The sequence below is a fragment of the Hemicordylus capensis genome, chromosome 3 (assembly GCF_027244095.1).
Source record: "Hemicordylus capensis ecotype Gifberg chromosome 3, rHemCap1.1.pri, whole genome shotgun sequence".
Classification (NCBI taxonomy): Eukaryota; Metazoa; Chordata; class Lepidosauria; order Squamata; family Cordylidae; genus Hemicordylus; species Hemicordylus capensis.
Genome location: NC_069659.1, coordinates 7,213,707 through 7,238,545, shown reverse-complemented (window position 1 = coordinate 7,238,545; position 24,839 = coordinate 7,213,707). Strand labels below are relative to the sequence as shown.

Sequence of the window (24,839 nt, the reverse complement as noted above, 5' to 3'; positions counted from 1 at the left end):
GCATATGAAGGTGTAACTGTGCTCCAAAGAGGATATTACACCTAAGATCCAACACACACGCACACCCCCCTTTGCCCAGTACTTTCCAACTATAGGATAGCCTAAGCTGGTCTTTGGTCATCAGACATTCCTGTTACAAACTGTACTACTCATTAATTAGCACTGTGCTGAATCTAGTTAAAAACTGAAATTGTTGGCACCAAAGGAAATTGAATTCTGCAATCTAGATAAAAGATGCAAATTGGAACAATTGATTTTATTCTGCCTAATTTATTCTGGTTTCTTTTTTGTTCTCACTATGCTCCATACTTTATTCTGGTTTGCTTGGTTTCTAAGGGCAGTGCACTGGGCACCAAGGCCCACGCCCAACAACTGGAAATCTTACCCACCCCAGTGATGCCAGCACACTTTACATTGAGAGGTTCAGAATGCAACCCCCACTCCTACAGTTTGAAGAGTCTTGCCCCAGATGCATTTGAGGTGGGCACACTAGAAGAGGCCTGGAAGGGTCTCGTTAGTTCTCCTGAGCATGTTCAGAAATGTCACTTCTTACCAAGGATCTTGGGGTTTGTAGCTTGCCTCTCTCTACCTCCCAATTCAGTTTAGGCAGGGACCGCCTGGCTGAGCACTTCCTTCTCAATTCTAAAAGGAACTCCCTGCTCATGGGAAGCTGGCATATCAGGGAGAAAGCTAGACTCTAGACTCTTCTCCCTGAAATGCTGGTTTTCAAGGTGCATGGAGATGGTAGTTTTTATATTTTTGAGAGAGAGAGAGAGAGAGAGAGAGAGAGAGAGAGAGAGAGAGAGAGGGTCATGCAAGCCTCCTCCTTCAGGCTGAAGTGGCAGAATCTAGCAACAGGTTTATGAGCTCATCAGCCGTTAATGAGAAGACGGCCAGAGAGAGTCACATCTGCAGCAGCAAAAGCCAAGGGCAGAACCTGATATCGTCTCTGGTGACCTTGGTGTACCGCAGGTTCAGCTTCCGGAAGCCATTCTGCCTCAAGTGCTGTGCGTCTGCCTTGATGCCAGTGGTCTGCTGGAAACCAGGGGCCATCTCCTGGACCAGCTCTCGCTCTGAGTTGGGCAACCACATCACCTGGAGGGACCAAAAAACAAACGAACAGCAGCCATTAGGATGAGAGCAGGGAGGCGTTCTCAAAAAGCCAACACCAGCAGCTTCCCAACGGTTGGGATGGAGGATGGCATAAGACCAGCCCTGCATAGAGTTGCCATATTCTGGCTTTCCAAATCCGGGCGCCTAATTTGCATATTATGTCAATTGGCTTGAAAATATGTTTTGAGCAGACCCGTGGCTGCACGCTTTGCTCCATAACTCCGCTTCTACAAGGGCTAGAGCTTAGCTTAAAAAAAGAAAGAAAGCTGAAATCAGGGCAAATCTGGGTGGGCTAAGGAAACGGGTGAGATCCTTCAAATCCGGGTGAAACCCAAATTTCCAGGGGACATAGCAACTCTAGACCGGCTGGATCAGGCCCAAGGCCATCTAGCCCAGTATCCTGTCTCCTACAGTGGCCCACTAGATGCCTCTGAGAAGCCCGCAGGCAAGAGCTGAGGGCAGGCCCTCTCTCCTACTGTTAACTCCCCTGCAACTGGTATTTAGAGGCATCTTGCCTCCGAGGCTGGAAGTGGCCTACAGCCACCAGACTAGTAGCCACTGATAGACCTGTCCTTCATGCATTTGTCCAAGCCCCTTTTAAAGCCATCCAGTCTGGTGGCCATCACCACATCCTGTGGCAGAGAATGCCATAGATTAATCATGCACTGTGTGGAAAAAGTACTTGCTTTTTTCCAGTCCTAGATTTCCCGGCCATCAAGCCATGAAGACTGCATTCTTCTTTCAAGGAACAAAACAGGTTTCTCAAAGGCAGAGTGTGCCAACACAGGGGTCGGCACCTGGACAAACGCTTGTGCTAGTGCAACGGACACAGTTGCATTAGTGCAAGAAGACTGTGCACCTGCATTAAGGTACTGGGGTTTCCAGAACTGGGCTAAAGCTCCTTGCAGACCATATGAGACGTGCCACAGGTTGTCCACCTTGCTGTGCAAACGCAGACATGTTTGCATCGGCTCTAGATTCAGCACAACTCGCTAGTGCAACCGGATGTCAGCCAATGTTATTAGACTGCAAGCACTGAAAATATTTTGAACAAGTGCACATTTTGTTAAATGTTGCATGCATAACAACTCCTAGTTACCACAGCCTAGCAAAAATGTGGAACTAACATATTTCTCCTGTCTGAATATCAGTTGCAAAAGAGCAATGGCAGGAGAGGGAGCATGCCTTCATCACCTGCTTGTGGGTTTCCTAGAGGCAACTGGTGGGCCACTATGGGAAACAGGATGCTGGGCTAGATAGGCCTTGGGCCTGATCCAGTAGAACTGTTCTGAGATTATGTAGCCTAATATAACTTAACCTAAGTCTGTGCAACTAAAATGATCACATTTTCTTCCCTCCTTGCCACACCTTCCTCCCCTTCCTTTGCCTTCTCCTGTGGCAGAAAATTCCACATTTTACTTATGTGCTGTGTGAAAAAGTACTTCCTTTCGCCAGTCCTAAATTTCCTGGCAATCAATTTCCAGGATCTCTTTTTGAAAACCAGTATTACGTTGGCTTCTTTCCAGTCCTCTGGTACAATGCCTGACTTTAGGGACAAGTTGCATATTTTTGCTAGGAGACAGGAGAATTTGCTTGCTCCCTGTATTGATTTATAGATTGCAAGCACCTCAGGGCAGGGACCTCCCCTTTGATGGTTTATCAAGCATCATGCATGTACACTGTGCTCTGGTTACGGAAAATAATATTAAATATATGCACAATTGGCAGCCTGAGAACTGTTTCCTGAGAAGCACAAGCATTTAGCTACTCCCACACAAAAAAATAATTTCCACCTATTACTGTTACCAGTGTTTCCTGAAAGAGGGATTCCTAAATGTTGTTGATTACAACTCCCAGAATCCCCAGCCAGAGACCACAGCAGCTGGGGATAATGGAAGTTGTAGTCAACAACATCTGGGGACCCCTATTACAGGAAATACTGATTGCTACCCCATTTCCACAATAAAGTACAGTTATCCCTTGCCAACTGCAAGGGATAACTGGTTACGTTCTCACAAAACCCCGTGGTTAGCAAATTCAGCAATAGGAAACAACGGTAATTAGGGGGTTCAGAGAACCATGGTCGTAAAAGCACTACAAAATCAAGGGGGGAGGGAGATTAGAAATAGCTAAAAATCAACAAAAGTCCCTAAAAATCACCAAGAATTAGCAAGAGGCACCAAGATGAGTGAGCAGATTGAACCTCTACAAATTTTTTGAACCCCGCCCCCCTTTAAATGCAATCATTTGGTGGACTGTACCTTAAGTGGTGCAGTGGGGAAATGTTTGACTAACAAGCAGAAGGTTGCTTGTTCGAATGCTGGCTGGTATGTTTCCCAGACTATGGGGAAACAGACTATGAGAAACACCTCTACTGGGCAGCAGCAATATAGGAAGGTGCTGAAAGGCATCCTCTCATACTGCGTGGGAGGAGGCAATGGTCAACCCCTCCTGTATTCTCCCAAAGAAAACCACAGGGCTCTGTGGGCGCCAGGAATCAACACTGACTAGATGGCACACTTTACCTTTACCTGTCTCAGCACACTACATCTGCACTGAACTACATTACAGGGCTGCCGCTAATTCTCTCTCTCTAAGCATCAGCCGGGCCCCATTCTCCCAGCCTGCAATACTGTACACACACACACACACACACACACACACACACACACACACACACACACTTTTCTCTCTCACCTCCGCTTCTCTCCCTCTCTCTTTATATCTTCTTTCATCTGTCTCTCTCTCTCCTAGGTGAATGTCTCTTTCCTCCACTTTTCTCCTCTCTCTGTCTGTCTCTCTCTTCCCTCTTTTCACGCCTCTCGCAAGCTAAATCCTGTGAGCTGTAGAACTAGCTGGCCTGGGTTTAACTAGCTGGTCTTGTGGCAGCAAGCATGAACTGGCCCCTTTGCTGAGCAGTATCTGCCTTGGTTTGAATTTGGATGGGAGACTACATGTGAGCGCTGTAAGATATTCCCCATTGGAGCCATAGCTGAAGAGCATCTGCATGCAGAAGGTCTCAGGTTCAATCCCTGGCAGCATCTCCAGGTAGGGTTGGGAAAGACTCCTGCTTGAAACCTGGGAAAACTGCTCCCAGCCAGTGTAAGCCAGGCCTGAACAACATAAGGCCCAGGGGTCAGATGTAGCCCACAAGATGTTTCTACGTGGGGGCCAGTGAAAAAATCCCCAAGGATCTGGCCTGCGGGGACCTTTTTACTGGCCCCCAGGTAGGAACATCCTGCAGCATCATTGGAGCTGGAAACTGCCTTACAGCATCATCCTGTGCATGTTTACTCAGAAATGCATCCCACGGTGCACCCAGTGAGGCTTACTCCTAAGTAAGGATGCCCAGGATTGCAGCTTGAAAGTGACAGCGCTTTGAGGAGAGGAGAGAGCATTTAGTTGGGGCTGGCATGCATTTCAGGTACCCCACTGACCCAGCAGGGATAAGGCCTATTTTGGTTGCTTCCGGCCCACCGGGGCATCTGAGCTGTGCATGCCCAGTGTATGCAATACTGAGTTAGACGGACCAATGGTCCAACTTGGTTTAAGGCCACTTCCCATGTTCCTAATCCAGATGAAGCCCACATCTTGCTGGTTCGTAATGCAACTTGGCCAACAGCTGTGTCTTGGAAGAGCAAGTCACAACAATCAAAGACACCGCCTGGACCACTCGCCAAGCCCAGGGGGGCCTCCCCAGCACTGCCCAGCATCTATCCGCGAAGGGGATGTGGAACTCACAGCCTGCTGCGGGATGCCCGACTCGAGGACCGTTTCCAGGGTGATGTTGATGAAAGTGCTGGAGTAGGGATGATCGGGGGGCAAGTCTTGCAAGTTCAAGAGGAGGGTGGCATTGTCCTTGACGACCTCCAGCATATCAGCCAGCTTACAGACCGATTGATTTGCAGCTTTCATATAGTCAGAAGCAGAGAGGGAGTCCACTGTCCAAAAGGGATCATACTGAGGGGGGAAATGTGAAAGGTATCAACATTCAAAGTCAACTGTTACGCAAATGCAGTTCATGTCGTTTTCAGTGCTGCTAAGTTTATGTTTGGGAAAGGTTGTCTCTAACATATAGGAAAACCCGCCATCCATGAAGCTTCCACGAACCTGCCTTCCTACAGCTGCTCAATCAAGCCCCTGCTTTTGCTGCCTGCCTAGGACTGCACACACACAGTAGTGGGCACTGCTGTCAGCCACTTGACAGGCAAGATGGATGGGGCGGCTACGTTTGGTTTGGTGGTTCACCAGTTGCGCAGGTCTCATCCAGCCGTGAGTCTATTTGGGCTTGACCTGGAGCTTCTGGGGTGCAATGAATTCTTACCAAGCGGGATCAGTGTAAGAGAGATCCCCAGATGTTGCCGACTACAATGCTCATCATCCCCAGCGGCAATGGCCTTAGACTGGGGATGATGGGAGCTGTAGTTAACAATATCTGGGACTCCCTCTTACAGGGCACACTGATGGAGGCAGAAGTTATTATATTTTAAATACTTATATTTCTTTTCAGCAAAGAAAGTTCTTGAAGTTGTTTATATAGTAAAAAAAAAAGAATGAAAAGATGAGTCTGTGTTCCAAAGGGGCCCACCACCTACAAGGAAACGCAAAGGAGATATCAGCAGTAGAGATGTTGCATAGGGGTTGTTGCTCTCCTCCTGCTAAATAGAAGAGTGCCAACACTTTAAAAGGTACTCCTTTGCCCCATCAGTAAGGGAGGCAGGCAGGCAAATGTGGTTTATCTCAACCTGGGGTCCCCAAATTTTGTTACACTGCCTTGGCCCCTGTGGCTGAGGATGATGGGAGTTGTAGTTCAACAGCATCCGGGGACCCAAGGTTGGGTACTCATGGTCTAACAGAAGGCAAACCAAATGCTTGCCATGCAAAAGAGAGTCTTTAAAAATTGCACTATCAAGGAAGCGGGGGGGGAATATTTATCACTCGATGCAGGGAATTCCACTTTCTGGGTGTTGCCACCAGGAAAGCCTTCGTTCCCACTAATGCCTCAGTCAGTGGTGAGTCACGCATGTCTCATCTGCATTGCATTTTAATGCCACCCTTACTCCTGGGAACTCAAGGCAGCATGCACGCTTCTCCTTCACTCCTTTTGTCCTCACAACAAGCCTGTGAGGGAAACTGGACCAGTCATTCACTCTCGGCAAAAGGTCACTCAATGAGCTTCACAGCGGAGCAGGGATTTGAATCTGGGCGCTCACAGTCTTAGCCCAACACTGTAACCACTACACTACACTGGCTTTCCCTTATGACTTGGAACCTAGGAAGCTGCCCTGTACTGAGTCAGACCACTGGTCTATTTAGCTCAGAATTGTCTTCACAGACTGGCAGCGGCTTCTCCAAGGCTGCAGGCAGGAATCTCTCTCAGCCTTGCCTTGGAGATGCCGCCAGGGAGGGAACTGGGAACCTTCTGCTCTTCCCAGAGTGGCCCCATTATCCCCTGAGGGAAATACCTTACAGTGCTCACACATATAGTCTCCCATTCAGATGCAAACCAGGGCAGACCCTGCTTAGCAAAGGGGACAAGTCATGCTTGCTACCACAAGGCCAGCTCTCCTCTCTTGGTGCTGAGAGCCGTGTATACTCATCACTAAGAAAATGTCGAAGGAATTTACATCCTGCTCCAAGAAAAAGTCAAAAGTTCTAAGCCCCAAATATCGATGCCCACAGTTCTAAAACCCAAATACTTTACACACATTGGCAGTATCTGTGTACGTGGGCAGAACCTGTTCCGCTTCCACAAGCTACAGGGAACAACTATCCAGATTAAGAACATAAGAACAGCCCTGCCGGATCAGGCCCGAGGCCTTTCTGGTCCAGCATCCTGTTTCCCACAGTGGCCCACCAGATGCCTCTGGGAAGCCCACAGGCAAAAGCTGAGGGCCTGCCCTCTCTCCTGCTCTTACTCCCCTGCAACTGGTATTTAGAGGCATCTTGCCTTTGAGGCTGGAGGTGACCTATAGCCACCAGACTAGTAGCCGTTGATAGACCTTTCCTCCATGGATTGGTCTAAGCCCCTTTTAAAGCCATCCAAACTGGTGGCCATCAGCATACCAAAGGCCCCTGCTCCACGATCCCTGCAAGCACCCCTACTTTCTGAGATTCCACTCGGCATTAATTTTCAAACTCCTCCCTGAAGCTTGAAGGACGCTTAAAATCACTGAAGTGCCTAAATGCTTAAAAGTGCTTAAAAGCAGTTTAGAGCTGGAAGGGACCTTGGAGGTCTTCAAGTCCAACCCCCTCCTCGATGCAGGAAACTGCTACAGCACCCCGGACAGGTGGCCATCCAGCCCCTGTCTGAAGACCTCCAGTGAAGGGGAGCCCACCACTGCATGAGGCAGGCTGTTCCACTGGCAAACAGCCTTTCTGGTTAGGAAATCCGTCCTGAGGTCTAGCCTTGAATCTGCTCTTTGTAATTTAGAACTTGATTCAGAAATGCAAAGGCAACATTCTCAGACTGTTGGACTGTGTGCCAAATACCAACTTCTGTGCTTCGGGAGGGCAGCCACAGGAGGTTGGTGGAGCGCAAACGGCTCTTGACATGCTCTTTCCACAAAGGGGGCTGCCGGGAACAGGATCTGCAGCCAAACCCTGCCATCTGTTTTCCAACCAGAGCAGGAACCTTTCTAAGGTCAGGCTTTTGGCTGCATTTTGGGTCACTGCCTACATGCCACTTTAAGACTGATTCCAATCTGCCAGCCCTCAATACGCTGCACAGAGTGGGCGAAAGGCTTCTTATCTGACACAGCAGACAGACTGGAGAGATTCATTAATTCCAAGAGCCTCTCCTGGATTAAACTTCCTGCAGTACCGCTGTGGCATTCAGCTGCCCCCGGTCTCCTAAGCAAAGGGACAGGACTGAAAGGGAGAAGGAAACAGGGAGGCTCTTCTCTCTCAGTTGATGCACTTGCCTGTTTCTAGTTCGCAATCTCCTGAGGGAGGGAGGGGCGTGGCGGTGGGGAGGGTGCGTACACTGGATGCACACTCCAATCAGTGGACGGAGAGAAATTTTTATCCCTCTCTCATAGCACTAGAATAACAGATCATCCCATGAAATTGATGGCCAGGAAATTTAGACCAACAAAAAGGAAGTACTTTTTCACAAATCTATGGAATTCTCTGCCACAGGATGTGGTCATGGCCACTAGCTTGGATGCAGGGCCTAGACAAATTCATGGAGGAAAGGCCTATCAATGGCGATTAGTCTGGTGGCTAAAGGCCACCTCCAGCCTCAGAGGCAAGATGCCTCTCAATACCAGTTGCAGGGTGGCAACAGCAGGAGAGGAGGCATGCCCTCAGCTCTTGCCTGTGGGCTCCCCTGAGGCATCTGGTGGGCCACTGTGGGAAACAGGATGCTGGACTAGAGGGGCCTTCTTGGGCCTGATATAGCAGGACTGTTCTTACATGTGCACACATGCAGCAGCTATTAAGAGACCTTTGGCCTTTGAGCGCAGCAGACAGATCACATCATGAGAAAGGACACTCCTGGATGATATCCGAGATCATTGGAACACAGCAAGCCTTCGCTAGCTAAATGGAGGCCCTGAGAAGCAGGGGTGGAGCCACCATCGGGCGAACGGGTCCAAAGAACCCGGGCCGCCACCAATCAGGGGCCACGAGCGTGACCCCAGACATGCGCCCCACCTCTGATGTCAGATGCGGGAGGTGTTATTTTGGTCCCCAAATACCTGTGCCACTGTGTTGGCAGCGCAGCTGGAGTGACTCTCTCTGCCTTAAAGGCAGGGAGAGCCACTCCTGGTCTCGCTGCCAATGCAGTGGAGCTGATCGATCTCCCTCAATCTCCCATGCGGCCCCGTTTGGGAGAGAGATTGGCCTGCGCTGCATTGGCAGTGCTACCAGAACAGCTGTCTCTGCCTTTTAGGCAGGGAGAGTTGCTCCAGCCCGCACTGCCCAATGCAGCGCGGGCCGATCTCCCTTCCCAATGGGGCCACACGGCCCCATTTGGGAGGGAGACCACGCCCCTGTATCTGGTGTCAGACGCAAGGGTGTGGCTAGCCGGCCCCCGGCATCTGGCGGGGCCAAAGACTCACGGGCAGGCAGCACACTATTAAGCCTTTAACTAAATTGTTAGGTTTAGGGCTTATTTCAATTATTAATTTAATTATGGGAGCCGGTATGATATAGTGACGAGAGTGTTGGACTAGAACCAGGGGGTCCCAGGTTCAATCCCCATTCAGGCCATTAAACTGACTACCTCACAGGGTTGTTGTGGGGATTAACACAACTATGTGCACCACTCCGGGCTCCCCAGAAGAAGAGTGGGATATAAATGCAAAACAAAAGAAACTGCACAGGACCAAGATCTCTGTAAGGACTGCCTCCTCCCACATGAGACTGCCTTCTCCTCCTGGTTCATCTGGGGAGGCCTTTCTGCATATCCCACCATCATTTGCAATGGGAGTTATGGGAGGGGAGCTGGTCTTGTGGTAGCAAGCACGAATGGTCCCCTTTGCTAAGCAGGGTCCACCCTGGTTTGCATTTGAATGGGAGATGACATGTGTGAGCACCAGAAGATATTCCCCTTAAGGGATGGGGTTGCTCTGGGAAGAGCATCTGCATATTTGCTACATGCAGAAGGTTCCAAGTGCCCTCCCTGGCAGCAACTCCAGATAGGGCTGAGAGAGATTCCTGCCTGTAACCTTGGAGAAGCCGCTGCCAGTCTGTGTAGACAATACGAAGCTAGATGGACCAAGGGTCTGACTGGGTAGAAGGCAGCTGTTCCTCTCTCAAAGTCTGGCTGGTGGGAAAGCCTGCCCTGCTGCCATATCTAGAGTCTGGAACTCCTGACCCAGGACCTTTGATATCTCCGCTATCTGTTTACACACCCGGAGGAACCACTCGCCAGCATTCAGTCTCTCCAGGTCTGTCCAGTTGAACATGGACGAGTGTTCGTAGGCCAGCTCTGGAAACACTTCCTCCACGTTGGTCGTCCTGCGCAGCGTCCGGTCGTGCATTAGGAAAGGCACCCCATCGAAACTGTGGAACAGAAAAGGACAGGCGTCTCCCTTTAACTTACAAGGAAACAGATGGCAGATACAGAACCCCTTGGCTATACCCGCCACGTTCGCCTTACTCATTCACAGATTATGTTCAAGGCATGTACAGCAGTTCCTTTCCTATCTGTGCTTGCACTGGTGAGAGTTTGTACCCAGGTGCATTTAAAAAAAATGAACGCAGGTAGAGTCATTCACACAAACACATGTACATGTGTACAGACACCTCAACATATGTACAACATAATTACTGAGCAGGGCTACAGTGCTAGGTCATGGGATATATTGTCATTTAACAGCTGGAGATTTTGACAAACAAAGCAGATGGCGCCACACCCTTTGCTGGTTAGGAAGGACTGAGGATGTGGCCATAGCTCACTGGTTTGCATGCTGAAGCTCCCCAGTTCAATCGCCAGCATCTCTAGTCAGGGCTGAGAAAAATTCCTTCCTGAAGCCCTGGAGAGCCACTGCCAGCCAGAGTAGACAGTACTGAGCCAGAATGACCAACTCAGTAGCTGGTAGCTCCCTCTGCTGAACTCCTCCGGACCCAAATCCAAGAACCAGGTCAGGGAGGTTTTTCAATGATCTGCAGTTAAACCTGGCTAAAATATCTTGGCTGACTGGAAGCTGAACTGGGACCAGATTGCTAGACACAAAGAGTGGGAATCGGTTCAACCTAAGTGAACTGGGCATTCATTCCGTTTTCCACTGCACTACTGTTTATTTGTCCTGTTTTTAAGCCTGTGTAGTTTCCTGCTTGTAAAACACAATTAGAAAATACACCATTTGAGAAGTATGCAATGTTTTTTCTTAAGTTACCAAGTCACCACCATCTGCATTTTATTATGTTGCACTGGAAGCAAAAGAGTGTGATCCCATTCTGCATTGAATGTGTCTGAAATGATTTCTGAGCCACTTTTTAGAATTACTGGCTGCCATCCAGACTAAAGCTGCATTGATGCAAGGATGTTATGCTAAAGGTGAAGTGTGTTGTCAAGTCGATTTCGACTCCTGGCACCCACATAATTCTGTGGTTTTCTTTGGTAGAGTACAGGAGGGGTTTACCATTGCCTCCTCCCTCATAGTCTGAGATGATGCCTTTCAGAATCTTTCTGATATCGCTGCTGCCCGATATAGTACCAGCGGGGATTCGAACCGGCAACCTTCTGCTTGTTAGTCAAGCATGGCTGATGTAATGCTAGCGTAAGGATATTTGGAAAGCTACTTCCACTAAGCCAGGAGTTTGCATTCCAGACTAGTGTCACACTTGAGCAACACCTACACCTTACTGTTATCCTTGCTGCACAAGCACAAAGAGACATTGCACAACTTTGCACAGCTCTGTAACTTGCTTGTGTGTGCACAACTTTGTCGGTTCACCTAGCACAGCATTAGCATGGATGCCAGACTAGTCTAGATGTTAGTCTGTTCAGTGTCAGCCTGTATGTTAGTATGGCTAGCATCAAACTTGCAGTCTTGGAGGAAACTGATTATCTAGATCCATTTCAAACTGGCTTTAGGGTGGGCTATCGGGTGGAGACTGCCTTGGTCGACCTGATGGATGATCTCCAACTGGGAATTGACAGAGGGAGTGTGTTGGTCCTTTTGGATCTCTCGGCGGCTTTTAATACCATCGACCATGGAATCCTGCACTATCTGAGGGGGTTGCGGGTGGGAGGTACTGTTTTGCAGTGTTTCCACCCCTACCTCTCAGGTAGGCATATGGTATCACTTGTCGATTGCTGCTCTTCAAAACAAGAGCTATTGTAAGGGTCCTGCAGGGCTCCCCAAAGTTTTTAAACATCTACATGGAGCTGATGAAAAAGGTCATCAGGAAATCTGGTGCAGGGTGTTAACATCATCAGGAGAAGGCATAACCTCCCTAAGTGCCTGCCTCGAGGCCGTGATGGGCTGGATGAGGGATAACAAACTGAAACTGAATCCAGACAGAACAGAGGTACTTCGTGTGCAGGGTCAGAACACGGGAGACAATTTTGATCTGCCAGGTCTGGATAGCGGCACACTTTCCAAAAAGGAACAGGTATGCAATCTGGGGTTTTCTCCCTGGTATCTCAGGTTGAGGCGGTGGCCAGAGGTGCTTTCTATCAGATTTGGCTGATATGCCAGCTGCGTCCGTTTCTTGAGATAAACTACCTCAGAACAGTGGTACATCTGCTGGAAACCTTGACTGCTGCAATGTACTCTACGTGGGGCTGCCCTTGTATGTAGTCTAGAAATTGCAGTTGGTCCAGAATGCGGCAGCCAGGTTGGTCTCTGGGTCATCTCGGAGAGACCACATCACTCCTGTATTTGAAGGAACTACACCAGCTACCACTATGTTTCCAGGCAAAATACGAAGTGCTGGTCATAACCTATAAAGCCCTAAACAGCTTAGGCCCTAGGCAGTGTTCCCTCTAATTTTTGCTGGGGGGGTTGTCTGCGGGGGAGGGGAGGAGCCACCTCCTGTCCCCACCCCCTGGCCCCCAGCTCCAGTTTCCTTCTGGGCTGCCAAGGCCAAGGCCATGGGTGGGGTGGGGGGGGAGTTGCCACCTCCACCCATCCTCCCTCCTGATCTCGCAGCTGGAACTGGAGGAGGAAGAGGCCGGGGGGGGGGGTGGCAACCCAGTTGGGGAAAGCTCAGCAATCTTCCTGGCCGGGGAGGAGGACAAACGGGGTGTGGCAGTTGCAGCAGAGACTGCACGCCCACCAAAATCTTCTGCACGGGGTGTGTGGGGGCGGGGGGGCGGGCTGGGATTTGGTGCATACGCACCTTAGAGGGGAACACAGGCTGTAGGTATTTAAGAGAACATCATCTTCGCCATGAGCCCCACCACTCACTGAGGTCACCTGCAGAGATTTGCCTGCAGTTGCCAACGGCTCGTCTTGTGGCTGTGCAATGACGGGCCCTTCTCTGTTGCTGCCCCAAGGCTCCGGAATGTGCCCCCTGCTGAAAAAAGAGCTTCCCCATCTCTGACGAGCTTTACAACATCTCTAAAGACTCGTTCTTGCACCCAAGCTTTTTAACTGGACTGTGGTTTTAAATTGTTTTAAGGTTTCAATTTTTAATCCGTTTTCTGTTGCTGTAAACCCCCCAGAGAAAGAAGTTATAAATAAATACACGCATACATACAAACAGGAACTGAGCCAAATAGTACAGGCCTGCGCTGTTTGACCACCAGTACCACCTTGGGGACGAATGCTCACAGTGACTTTTGGCAATGCCTACCCACCTAGAGAGGGAAGGGAGGGGACAGCATTGTGGCACTTACAGCTTTGTGTGTGTTATCACCACTTCTTCATCCCTGCCTCCAAACAATTAGGATAAAATTGCAGTCATTTTTGCACAGAGGGTTAGAGTCGGGGTGGGGTTAGGGCAATGAACCAATTATTGTACTCTCCTCCATGGAGTAATCTTTGGAGCATATTCCTGCCCACTGTCATTTCCATTTCTTTGACAACATCGACAACATTTTATAGCGGGTTTTGTGTTTGTGTAAAAGCTTTTAAAAGAGCCTTGCAAATTTGGCCACTGCAGGGCTTGGTGGTCTAGACCAGGGATTCTCAACATTGGGTCCCCAGATGTTATTGGACTTCAACTCCCATAATTCCCAGCTACAGTGGCCTTTGGCTGGGGCTTATGGGAGCTGAAGTCCAATAACATCTGGGGACCCAACACTGAGAATCCCTGGCTAGACAACAAAAGCACAATATACTGAACACTGGCAGAATTGCAATGCTATGGTCTATTTTCTACCTCTAGGGATGTAGACTTTTGTCCAAAATCACAGTGAGCATTGGTTCCCTTGGATGGTACTCACCACCCCCAGCACAGTACCTCCAGTGGCTGTTGCTGGTGTCTATCTTGTGTTTCTTTTTAGATTGTGAGCCCTTTGGGGACAGGGATCCATCTTATTTATTAGTTGTTTCTCTGTATAACCCGCCCTGAGCCATTTTCGGAAGGGCGGTATAGAAACTGAATTATTACTATTACTATTACTATTATTAATAATAAAGAAAATACTGATGAACTCGAACTGAACTCAGATTTGTCATAGCTTAAATGCCCGCTTGCTTGCTTCTCCCTTTTAGGCACCGATTATTTTTCCATTGAGCCTTTGTGGGGGGGATCAGACAGACCTACTTCCTGCTGCTTATTTTGTAAGCCTCCCATTTATTGTTTGTTTGTTCTGTTTAGCTGCTGTACCATTTTTATGCTCTCTTGTTTTTTTCTGATGGGTGTTATTGTTTTTTAGCTTTTGATCTGTGAGTTGCCCCCAGGATTAGTTTTTGGTGGAAAGGAGGCATCCACACATCTAAATAGCTAACTATGAAGTATGAAGGTAGCTTCTGTTGAGTCAGACCATTGGCCCATCTAACTCGGTGCTATCAACTATAACCTGCTAACTGAGCAAAGAGGCACCTTTTTAAAGTGGTGATTCTCTTATATTTAGCAGGGGGAGAGCAACTGGCCCTATCCAGCCCTAGCACAGCATCCCTCCAGTGGCTGTTGCTGGTGTCTTTCTTATTTTTTTATTTTTTTAAAAGATTGTGAGCCTTTTGGGGACAAGGAGCCATCTTATCTATTTATATCTATGTAAACCACTTTGGGGACTTTTGTGGAAAAGCGGTATACAAATATCCGTCATTCGTATCCGTAGCAACTCGGCTTTGACGGACAGTGATGAGATCTCAGGCAAGGTCTTCTTTGCCAGCCCTGCTCCTAAGACCCCCTGAGGCTGGAAATGCCAGGCAATTTATTATTCATTATTTATTGATTACATTTATAAACCGCCCCATCTGAAAGCTCTGGGCAGTGTACAACCATGAATCTGGGATATTCTTCATGCAAAGCAGGTGCTCAGAACAGAGGTGGGCAAACTTCACATGTTCAAGATCTACTACTTTTTATAGAAGCCAACACCCACCAATTGGAGAGTGCTGGCGGAAAAGAGTCAGACACACCTCCTCCAAGTGGCAGTCCCAATCCAAATCATACACGTGGACACAAATCCCATGCCAACATAGTGAGCTGCCTTATGCCAAGTCAGACCCTTGGTCCATCCCGCTCAGAATTGTCTAGACTGGCTGGCAATGGTGCCCCAGGGTTGCAGGCAGGGGGTCTTTCCCAGCCCTACCTGGAAATGCTGCCAGGGATTGAACTCAGGGCCTTGTGCATGCAAAGCTGAAGATGCTCTACCACCGAACTATGGCCCCAGCCCCATAGGTGTGTAATCTGCATCCATTAGGGAAGAGGAATGGACTAAAGTCCGGGCCTTAAGACTGTGTTCCGGCAAAAAACAAGCTGAGCGCATGAATCTTGCTATATTAACATAATTCATGTATGGAATTTGCTCCCAGAAGAAATGGTGATGAACACTGGCTTAGTGGTCATCAGTGTTTAAAAGCAGCTTTTAAAAGCATTTGACAAAACCATGCAGGTGCAGAGGACTGCCAGCAGTCCCAGGGGCTAAATGGAGCCTCCAAGTTCAGGAGCAACATAACTCTAGATTCCAGTTGCTAAGGCACAACTGTGAGAGAGCAGTGCTGCTTTTCAAACCATGCTTGTGGACTTCTTAGACGTGTCTGGTTGGTTATTGTGGAAAATGGGCTGAGGGATCTAAGGAAGTTGTTTTGAGCCAGATCATGGTCCATCTACCTCAATATTTTCTACTCTGACTGGCAGCAGCTCTCCAAGGTTCCAGGCAGGAGTCTTTCCCAGCCCTATCTGGAGATGCTGCCTACCTAGAGTGGAATCTGGGACTTTCTGCATGCAAAGCAGATGCTCAACCACTAAGATATGGTGCCATCCTCATGGCTGTAGAAGAAATATTTCTGGGAATTGCCAATAATGGAACTTTAATGCAACATGTAGTTTGGGCCTTAGGACCAGGCATGTGGTCAAGTGCCAAAAAGGTTGGAAAAGAGAAAACCTGCAAGCAATCCTCACACACAGGAACAATTCTTGCCTTATCGCCACATCTGCTTGCACTCCATAGACTTTCTGCTCCACTGCCTTTTGGAAGGACATCAAAGTATTTTCTGGTGCCAGCTAGAGAAGAAACACAGAGTATAAATATCATCATTTATTCATAAAGCAAGCTGCCAAAGCCGGCAAAGTCCACATGATAGACCAAGAGGTTAAAATACCAACATCAGCTCTCCAAACATGTTTAACAACATTGACAGGCTGTGAAAGAAAGAAAGAAAGAAAGAAAGAAAGAAAGAAAGAAAGAAAGAAAGAAAGAAAGAAAGACACTAATTTTTAAAAAATTCTTTTGCATTCTGCTCCAGTTGGTGAACCTCAAAGACTTCAAGCAAAACATGAAATAGATTCTGCGCACTCAAAATCCACCTACCCCTGGATTAGATGGCACACCAAGCTTTTCCCAACTATCTACGCAAACTTGAGTCCCCAGATGCTGGGCATCCAACAACATCAAGGTACCCAAATATCAGAACCCCACACCTTGTGGCAAGTCTCTGCATGTAATATGATTTGCAGGCAATGCCCAGGGAGGGGGGAAGCCCCCCCCCACCGCCGAATAACATTCCTTCCATCTCATTTTTCCTGCCATTAGAACATTCATTTCAAGAGTGACATTTCAAACAAAAACAACCACATCACCAAGTTCCAAAAGTTAATAAAACAAACAACAGTGTGACAGAAGCAGGGTGTGTTTAAATTTGCCCTGAGAATGCAGCTTGAAAGCATGCACTCTTTAAAAGTCACCTGATGGGAAGTGCCACTTTGAAAGTCAGTTCATGAAGAGGATGTCACACAAAGCAGGAAAGGATTAGTGGGCCTTTAGAACCTGGAGAGCAAGATCACTTTGGTTTAAGTGTCCTCAAAAACCCGGAAGGAAGGGATTTGCATTGTGTAAAAGGAAGACCTAAACAAGCTGCTAAATTATGGATTTCAGGGACTGCGGGGGAGTTTCCGACCCGCTTTGACCTGCTGCCAGTCCAACAGAGCATCCTTCAGCGTACTGCTGATTTCAGCTCCGGAAACCATATTCCTCAGAGAGATAACACTAGTAGCAAGAGCTTCGAGGGCTTTGGTTTGTTTGTTTGGCCGCTCTCACACCAGCAACACAGGGCCAATTTAAGGTAGCGCACACCAGCACAAAGCAAACACAAGGACATAGCAAGGACACTGTAGAACTGGAGAAGGTGCAGAAGAGGGTAACCAAGATGATCAAGGGCCTAGAGCACCTTCCTTAGGAGGCAAGGCTACAGCATCTGGGTCTTGTTAGTTTGGAAAAGAGGCAACTGTGGGGAGATATGATTGTACACAATTATGCATGGAGTAGAGAAAGTGGACACAGAGAGATTCTTCTCCCTCTCTCACCACACCAGAACCAGGGGTTCCCCCATGAAACTGATTGCCAAGAAATTCAGGGCAGACAAAAGAAAGTGCTTTTTCACACAGCACATAATTAAGCAATGGAATTCTCTGCCCGGGATGTGGTGATGGCCACTAGCTTGGATGGCTTTAAATGGGGCTTAGACAAATTCATGGAGGACAGGTCCATCAATGGCTACTAGTCTGGTGGCTATGGGCCACCTCCAGCCTCAAGGCCTCTAAATAACACTTGCAGGGGAGCAACAGCAAGAGAGAGGGCATGCCCTCATGTCTTGCCTGTGGGCTTCTCAGAGGCAGCTGGTGGGCCACTGTGGGAAACAGGACTAGAAAGGCCTTGGGCCTGATCCAGCAGGGCGTTCGTATGCTCAGTCACTCTGCTGTAGCAGACTGATGCTCCATCAAGTCCAGTGTTCTGTTTTCAACAACCTGGGAAGCTCACAAACCGAGCATGAAGGTGATTGCCATGCTTAATTGTATGTCCCCAGCTCTACAGCATATAGACAAATAGACAGCCTCTCAACAGGGAGGGTCAATTAAAGCATCACACCAAATAGCCATGAATTTTTCTAATTGTTGAACAGCTAAGAGAACTGCTGTTCCATGTATACTAAGAAGCACAACACACCTCCCAGCACACAGGAAACTAGTGTGTCAGGGGAAAGGGCTTCTATTCTAGCTGCCTTCCTGGTATGCTAATAATCTATGTGCAGGGAGGATTTTTATATATTCTGCTTTAAATATATACACATTTTATAAAGGAGCATATTGTGCAATTCTCCTGCCACTTCAGGAACAGTTTTAGCACCACACCTCCTGGGAGTTATCCGCACATCGCTTCATGCTGCGAGGTAAATGTTGAACAAAGCCACTTTGAAGTATACTCGTGGTATTGAGGGAAGCAGCCCCTCCCCTCTGCTCTCGGGTTTTGTTTTGATGCAAGTTCACATGGCATGCCTCCATGTTTTCCTTCTAGCCAATGGGGGGAGTGGAGGGCGGGAGAGTTTCCTTAAGAGCTACATCTGCATTTGTAAAGAGAGTAACCCTCTTATCATGCTAATGATTCTATGTCAGTGCCTCTCCCTATTTGCTCTAGCGTTTTCAGAAAAAGTCACTTAAAACCAGCATTTTAAAAACCCGGAAATATGTCAAGATAAGCTAGAATTCACACCACAAAGCCCGGGTTGTGTGTGGAGTGGGTCCAAGGATCTCGAAGTCACCTCGGGGTAAGTTTGGCTGGTGTGTGAATGCACACACTCTCTCCCGTAGGAGATTCGAGGTAGAAGCCCTCGGTAAAGCCTCCTGGTTGTGTGAACAGACTGACTACAAACAAAGGCATGACAAAGTAGCAGGGATGATGCACTGGAACATCTGCAAAAAATACAAGCTACCTGTAGCCAAAAATTGGTGGGACCATAAAACTGAAAACGTTGAAGAAAATGAAGACGTAAAAATATTATGGGACTTCCGACCACAAACAGACAAACATCTGCCACACAATACAGCAGATATCACTGTAGTCGAGAAGAAAGAAAAACAAGTCAAAATAATCGACATAGCAATACCAGGGGATAGCAGAATAGAAGAAAAAGAAATAGAAAAAATCACCAAATACAAAGATCTACAAATTGAAATTGAAAGGCTGTGGCAGAAAAAGACCCAAATAATCCCAGTGGTCATTGGCGCCCTGGGTGCAGTCCCAAAAGACCTTGAAGAGCACCTCAGCACCATAGGGGCCACAGAAATCACCATCAGCCAGTTACAAAAAGCAGCTTTACTGGGAACAGCCTATATTCTGCGACAGTATCTATAACCATTGACAATAAAATTCTGGCATCCCAGGTCCTTGGGAAGGACTCGATGTCTGGATCAAACAAACCAGTCAATAACACCCGTCTGACTGTGTAAAATAATAATAATTATTATTCTTACATTTATATCCCGCTCTTCCTCCAAGGAGCCCAGAGCGATGTACTACATACTGGAGTTTCTCTTTCACAACAACCCTGTGAAGTAGGTGAGGCTGAGAGAGACGTGACTGGCCCAGAGTCACCCAGCTAGCATTATGGCTGAATGGGGATTGGAACTGGGGTCTCCCCGGTCCCAGTCCAGCACTCTAACCACTACACCATGCTCTTGGTGTACCCCCTTTCTAATAGCATGGGCTGGCAGGATCTCATCGGAACCAGCCCAGCTTCTCGTCCAACCTGCTGTAGCTCTCTGTGGTCTCAGGGAGGGGACTTTCCCCGAGATCCTGGGTGTTACCCGTGGTTGTTCTGATTGGCCGTGAGAGAGACTGGTAGAATCTGCAAGCAAACGTGGTGTCCAACTCTGTATAAGACTACCTTTTATTCCAAGAACCACACACCCCCTTTCATAACAGAAGACTGTAGGACCAAGTTCTTCGTTGTAAGGTTTGGGGGCCAGTGGCAGCCCCCCCCCCCGCCCTAAGTGCAGCGCTACGCTGTGCCCAGTGCCGATGGAGGCTCCCACTTTAAGGGAAACTGAGTCCTCTTCAGCTCCTGCTCCAACTTGGGAGGCGTGCACAGAGTGCTGTGTGGGAAGTGTAGGCATTTCTCAGCACTTTCCTCCGAGAGCTTTTGAGAGGACTCTGTCTCTGTCAAAGAGCCTTCCCAGCACTGAGAAAAACACAGGGCTGTGCGGAGATCAGCACTGTGGCTCTCACATTGAGGGTGTATTGCCAAAGTGCCCCCCGCTTGAAAAACAGTGGACTTCACTGCTGTAGGATCTCTCCACTATTCCTGTCTTCCAGCTCTTATTTTGCTCTCTCTATACAAAAAACATATGGCCCCCATAATTCCATCTCTTAGGAAAGTATCTGGAATTCCATGGTGGGTTCTTTTATTCCAGCATCACATTTCCACATTTGTTTTCCACTTTCCTTCTTTCCTTTGGGGGAGCAGGCAGGAGTCAAAAGACACCCTCTGCTCTGTGGCATGAAATATCTTTACATTGTTAATTAGGCAGTTGACTCCTCTCCTCGCACTGCAGCAGCTGCCAAAACAAGTTCCTTTCGCGGGGCATATGTTCCCATTAAGCCAAAGATCAACAAGTATTAGTGTGAGAATTAGCCGTTCTTAGCAGAATGCCTTGGGCAGAAAGCATTAAGATAATTGAGGCTAGAAAGTAAATACACTTGAGTTAGGAGATTGGAGTCTACAGCAGTACAAGAACATTTTTTTTAAAAAAAACAGGCAGGCAAGCAAGCAAGGGAAGACTCTTCTATATCAATGCTTCAGTTGTCCGACAGCACACAGGCGAGAAGATCCATCTGTCTGCCCTTAACTGAACCACTCCACTGGGGCAGGCAGGAGTGGAACCATCAGAAAACTGGAGCGGCGGTTGCAGTTCCTCCCACTTCTCTCTCTGCTTCTTTGAATTTTTGAACTGGACTCTGAGATAACAAAAATGAAGCCACAACACCTAGCACGTGGTGGTGTCAACAAGGCTCAGGATAGTCAAGCCTAGAGAAGAGAGGGCAGAAATAGAGTGATTAGGTGCACACGTACCTTTGGTGCTCCACGATGGCCAATAATTGCAGGCTTCGGCCCGAGGTCCTTCCTCTCCATGATGCAAGGGGAGTAGATTGTGAGGGGGACGAGGTAGAGTGCAAGAACAACAGCAAAGTAGGCCATGAATATCAGCATTTGGGACGCTGAGGGAAGGAAGACAAAAAGAGGGGTTGTGAAATGGTGGATTCGGGGCATGGGCTTCCCAAAGGAGGAGGAGCAGGGAGGAAGAAAGGGAGAGGAGGCTTCTCTGGACAGTCAGATGCCATCATCCCTTTTGCCACTATGGCAGGGTATGATGGGAACTGAAGTCTATCATCTAGGAACATAGGAAGCTGCCTTATACCAAGTCAGACCACTGGTCTATCTAGCTCAGTATTGTCTTCACAGACTGGCAGCGGCTTCTCCAAGGTTGCAGGCAGGAGGACTCTCTCTCAGCCCTATCTTGGAGATGCTGCCGGGGAGGGAACTTGGAACCTAGAGGCTCTTCCCAGAGTGGCCCCATCCCCTAAGGGGAATAGCTTACAGTGCTCACACATGTAGTCTCCCATTCAAATGCAAAGCAGGGTGGATCCCAGCGATGGATTAATGCATAGGCAAAGTAGGCACTTGCCTAGGGCGGCAGATTTGCCTATGCATTAATTGCGCTTGCACTTACGGGGGCAGGGGAAAGTTAAATCTACTTTGAAAACATTTTAAACCCCCACTGTGCGAAGGCGTCGAGAGCTCCTAGTGGGCCCAAATCAGGACAGGTCATCAGGCCGTCTTCATACGTGCATGTGATGAGATGGTGGCGGCAATGGCGGCGAGAGCTCTTCCCACAGGCCCACCTACCTTCCAAATGACAGGTCGGGCTTGGGGGCCTCTGCGCACACACACGCGAAAACCGGCTGAAAACTTTTTAAAGGTAGATTTCGGTCCCTCCTCTCAAGCCCTTTACTTGTAAAGGGGAACCCTTGCTGGGGCGGCAAATCTCTGGTCGCCTATGGGTGACAAATAGCTTAATCCGCCCCTGGTGGTCCCTGCTTAGCAAAGGGGCAATTCATGCTTGCTACTACAAGACTACCACAAGTTTGAGAATCCCTGAGGAATTCCCATACAGGCATTCTAGGTTTGTGCCATGTGATTACAGAAACGCAGACCATACCCTCCCCTGGCTAGGATAACAACATCAGAAAGTGGTCTCTGCAAATTCCTTCACCCCATTCTTCCCTTCTCCTGGGCAGAACTCCCCACACAGCTGCTTCCAAAGCTTCTGCAAAAAGGCTCTGATGGCTTTGGTGCTCCAACTAGTTCCTCTTTTGTGGTGGTAAATCACCATTTTGTCTGCTGGGGGGTGGAGTGCAGGTATTAGCTTAACAGTAGAGCCTACTACTACTAAGGAATCTTTGCGTGCAGAAGGTCCCAGGTTCAAATCTCTGGCACCACCAGGCTGGGCTGGGAGAAGACTCATATTTAATTTTATTTATTTGCATTTATTAGATTTGTATACCGCCTCACCCAGATGGCTCTAGGCAGTTCACAAATATAAAAACAGATTAAAACAAAATAAATAACTCATTTTAAAACAAAATTAAATTAAAATCAGTTTAAAATCATTTAAGTACTCACTGAAGGCCCAGCTAAAAAGATATGTTTTTAGGGCTTTGTACTTCAGAGCCATTATGCGAAAACCCAGCTCCCTTGAGAAGTCCATAATGCTGGGGAAAGTGGAAGGAAAGAGAAGAAGAGGATGACCAGAAGCAAGGTGGATGGACTCGATTCCGACAGCAATGAATGCATCACTGACAGAGACCTTCAAGGCCAAGTGGAAGACAGATCATCCTGGAGAGAATCCATCTATGTGGTCACTAAGAGTCGACACTGACTTGACGGCACATAATCAATCCATCTATCAATCAAAAGCTCTTAAGCCTCTAATATCCGCAGGGAGCACATTTCAGAGCCCAGGAGCAGCTACAGAGAAGGCCCAGTCCCAAGTTGCAACCAGACCCCAGCATAGCATCCCTCCAGGAGCTGGCGCTGGTATCTGCCTTATGTTTGTTTTTAGATTGTGAGTCTTTTGGTGGAAAGGGGACGATCTTATTTATGTATTATTATTTTCTCCTACATAAACCACTTTGTGAACGTTGGTTGAAGAGTGGTACAGTATATGAATATTCGTAGTAGCAGATGAGCTGGCAGCAGCATCCGGAGACAGACCTCTCCTCATGACCTCAGTGTGCAGTGTGAATCATACTGAAGATCTTGCCTGTAACCCTGAAGAGCAGATGCCATTCAGTGCAGACAATACTGAGCGAGATGGATCAGCAGCAGCGTGACACATTTATTTGTTTGTTTGTTTAACGTATTTTTATGCAGCCCAAAACTTACATCTCTGGGTGGTTTACAATTATGTCTGTTATGGTAATGCAGTTGCCATTTCTTGAGAGAAGCTTATGTTCTAGCCTTTCTTTTCAAAACATTGCAACTTATGTTGTCGCTTTCTAAGCTCACTTTCACAGGATATTATGATATGAATATTCACGGCAGTGGCAAGGGGAAATCTCCTCCCAAGCTCTATTCACACATTATGCTCAGCACTTGAATGTACACAGATACAATTTTTCACACATTACATTGAACCCAGGTGTGGCATTACACCATGCCTTTGAGGGGGCTGTCCACTTTCAAAATGTACTCAGATATAATCATTCACACAGAAACATGCACGAGTGTACAGACTTCTGTACACATGTACAATATAATGTCTGAACAGGGCTCCAGTGTTGTCTTCTTCTCAAAAGCAGTTGAGGCTCTTGGGAATGGGACTGTAGTTCGACAGCAGAGCCCCACTGGCTTCTGTGTAAATGCATGTGCATGGACACTAGGACACACTGCCTCCCATGATATATTTTGAAGAGTTCACATTTCATAGGATCAATTATGTTCTAGGCCAGGAGCAGGCAACCTTGGTGGCGCTCCAGTTGTTGAACTACAACTCCCATCATCCCTAGCCACAATTTGTTGTTGCTGGGGATGATGGGAGTTCTAGTTCAGCAGCAGCTGGAGTGTTAAGGTTGCCTTTCCCCGTCCTAAGCACTAGCTACTTCATTTGTATACCACTTTTCTGCATACATTATGCTCAAAGTGGTTCACAGCAAGTAAAATAAGAAAAGAAAAGCCAACGACAATATGCACACATAAAGAACACCCTACTCACTGGCTCTTTCTGTTCTTGCCAACTGCCCGGATATCAGCCAAGACAGAGCCGTGACAAGCACAAGGGCTCCTATGTGCAGGAAAGGAGCTGTTGCCTAAAGGAAAAGAGAGAGAGAAATGATTAGGAACTACATATATAGAGAGAGAATCAGGAAGTAAAATACAGAAGTTTCCAGTGTACAACCCTTGCTCTTGCTTCTGCTACCCCTGAAAGTTGCAGCACTGGGGAACCAAAGGTCAGCTGTAGTGATCCCAAGATTGAAACTCTGAGGACTGCCGGGAGTTGGCAAAAGCCTGGCACTGTCTCGGGCTGACCTTTGTCCAAGATGAAGCAAAGGATGCTTCATCTCCAAGTGCTTTGTTGTTCTGAGAGCACTGGTGATGAGCACTGGTCTTTCTTTGGAAGGTGCACCTGACAAAGTCATAATACTGCCTGGAAACAGAGCCCAAATGCTGGACTGGCTCTTATGATCTGAAGACATGGAGCTGGAGAAGTTATACATTCCCCCCCAACCCCCCCGGGACAAATATCTTGGATCCCCAGATGGTGCTGGACTACATCATCCTAGGGATGATGGGAGTTATAGTCTAACAACATCTGGAGACCCA

At 48.0% G+C, this 24,839-nt stretch overlaps 1 protein-coding gene across 9 annotated transcripts in view; it reads right to left on the bottom strand.

Annotated features, from left to right (window-relative positions):
• The window catches only part of GDPD5 (glycerophosphodiester phosphodiesterase domain containing 5), a 216,816-nt gene that overhangs the window by 20,538 nt on the left and 171,439 nt on the right, over positions 1-24,839 (bottom strand). For 8 of the 9 annotated variants that reach the window (XM_053309922.1, XM_053309923.1, XM_053309916.1 and 5 more), the window contains 6 exons: positions 24,232-24,325; positions 21,030-21,175; positions 16,106-16,188; positions 9,972-10,122; positions 4,855-5,073; positions 938-1,095 (listed from right to left, as the gene is read on the bottom strand). In XM_053309922.1, coding sequence (XP_053165897.1) covers positions 938-1,095; positions 4,855-5,073; positions 9,972-10,122; positions 16,106-16,188; positions 21,030-21,175; positions 24,232-24,325 — 851 coding nt within the window. The remainder of the gene's footprint in view (positions 1-937; positions 1,096-4,854; positions 5,074-9,971; positions 10,123-16,105; positions 16,189-21,029; positions 21,176-24,231; positions 24,326-24,839) is intronic. The other variant, XM_053309921.1, reaches the window with a different exon arrangement.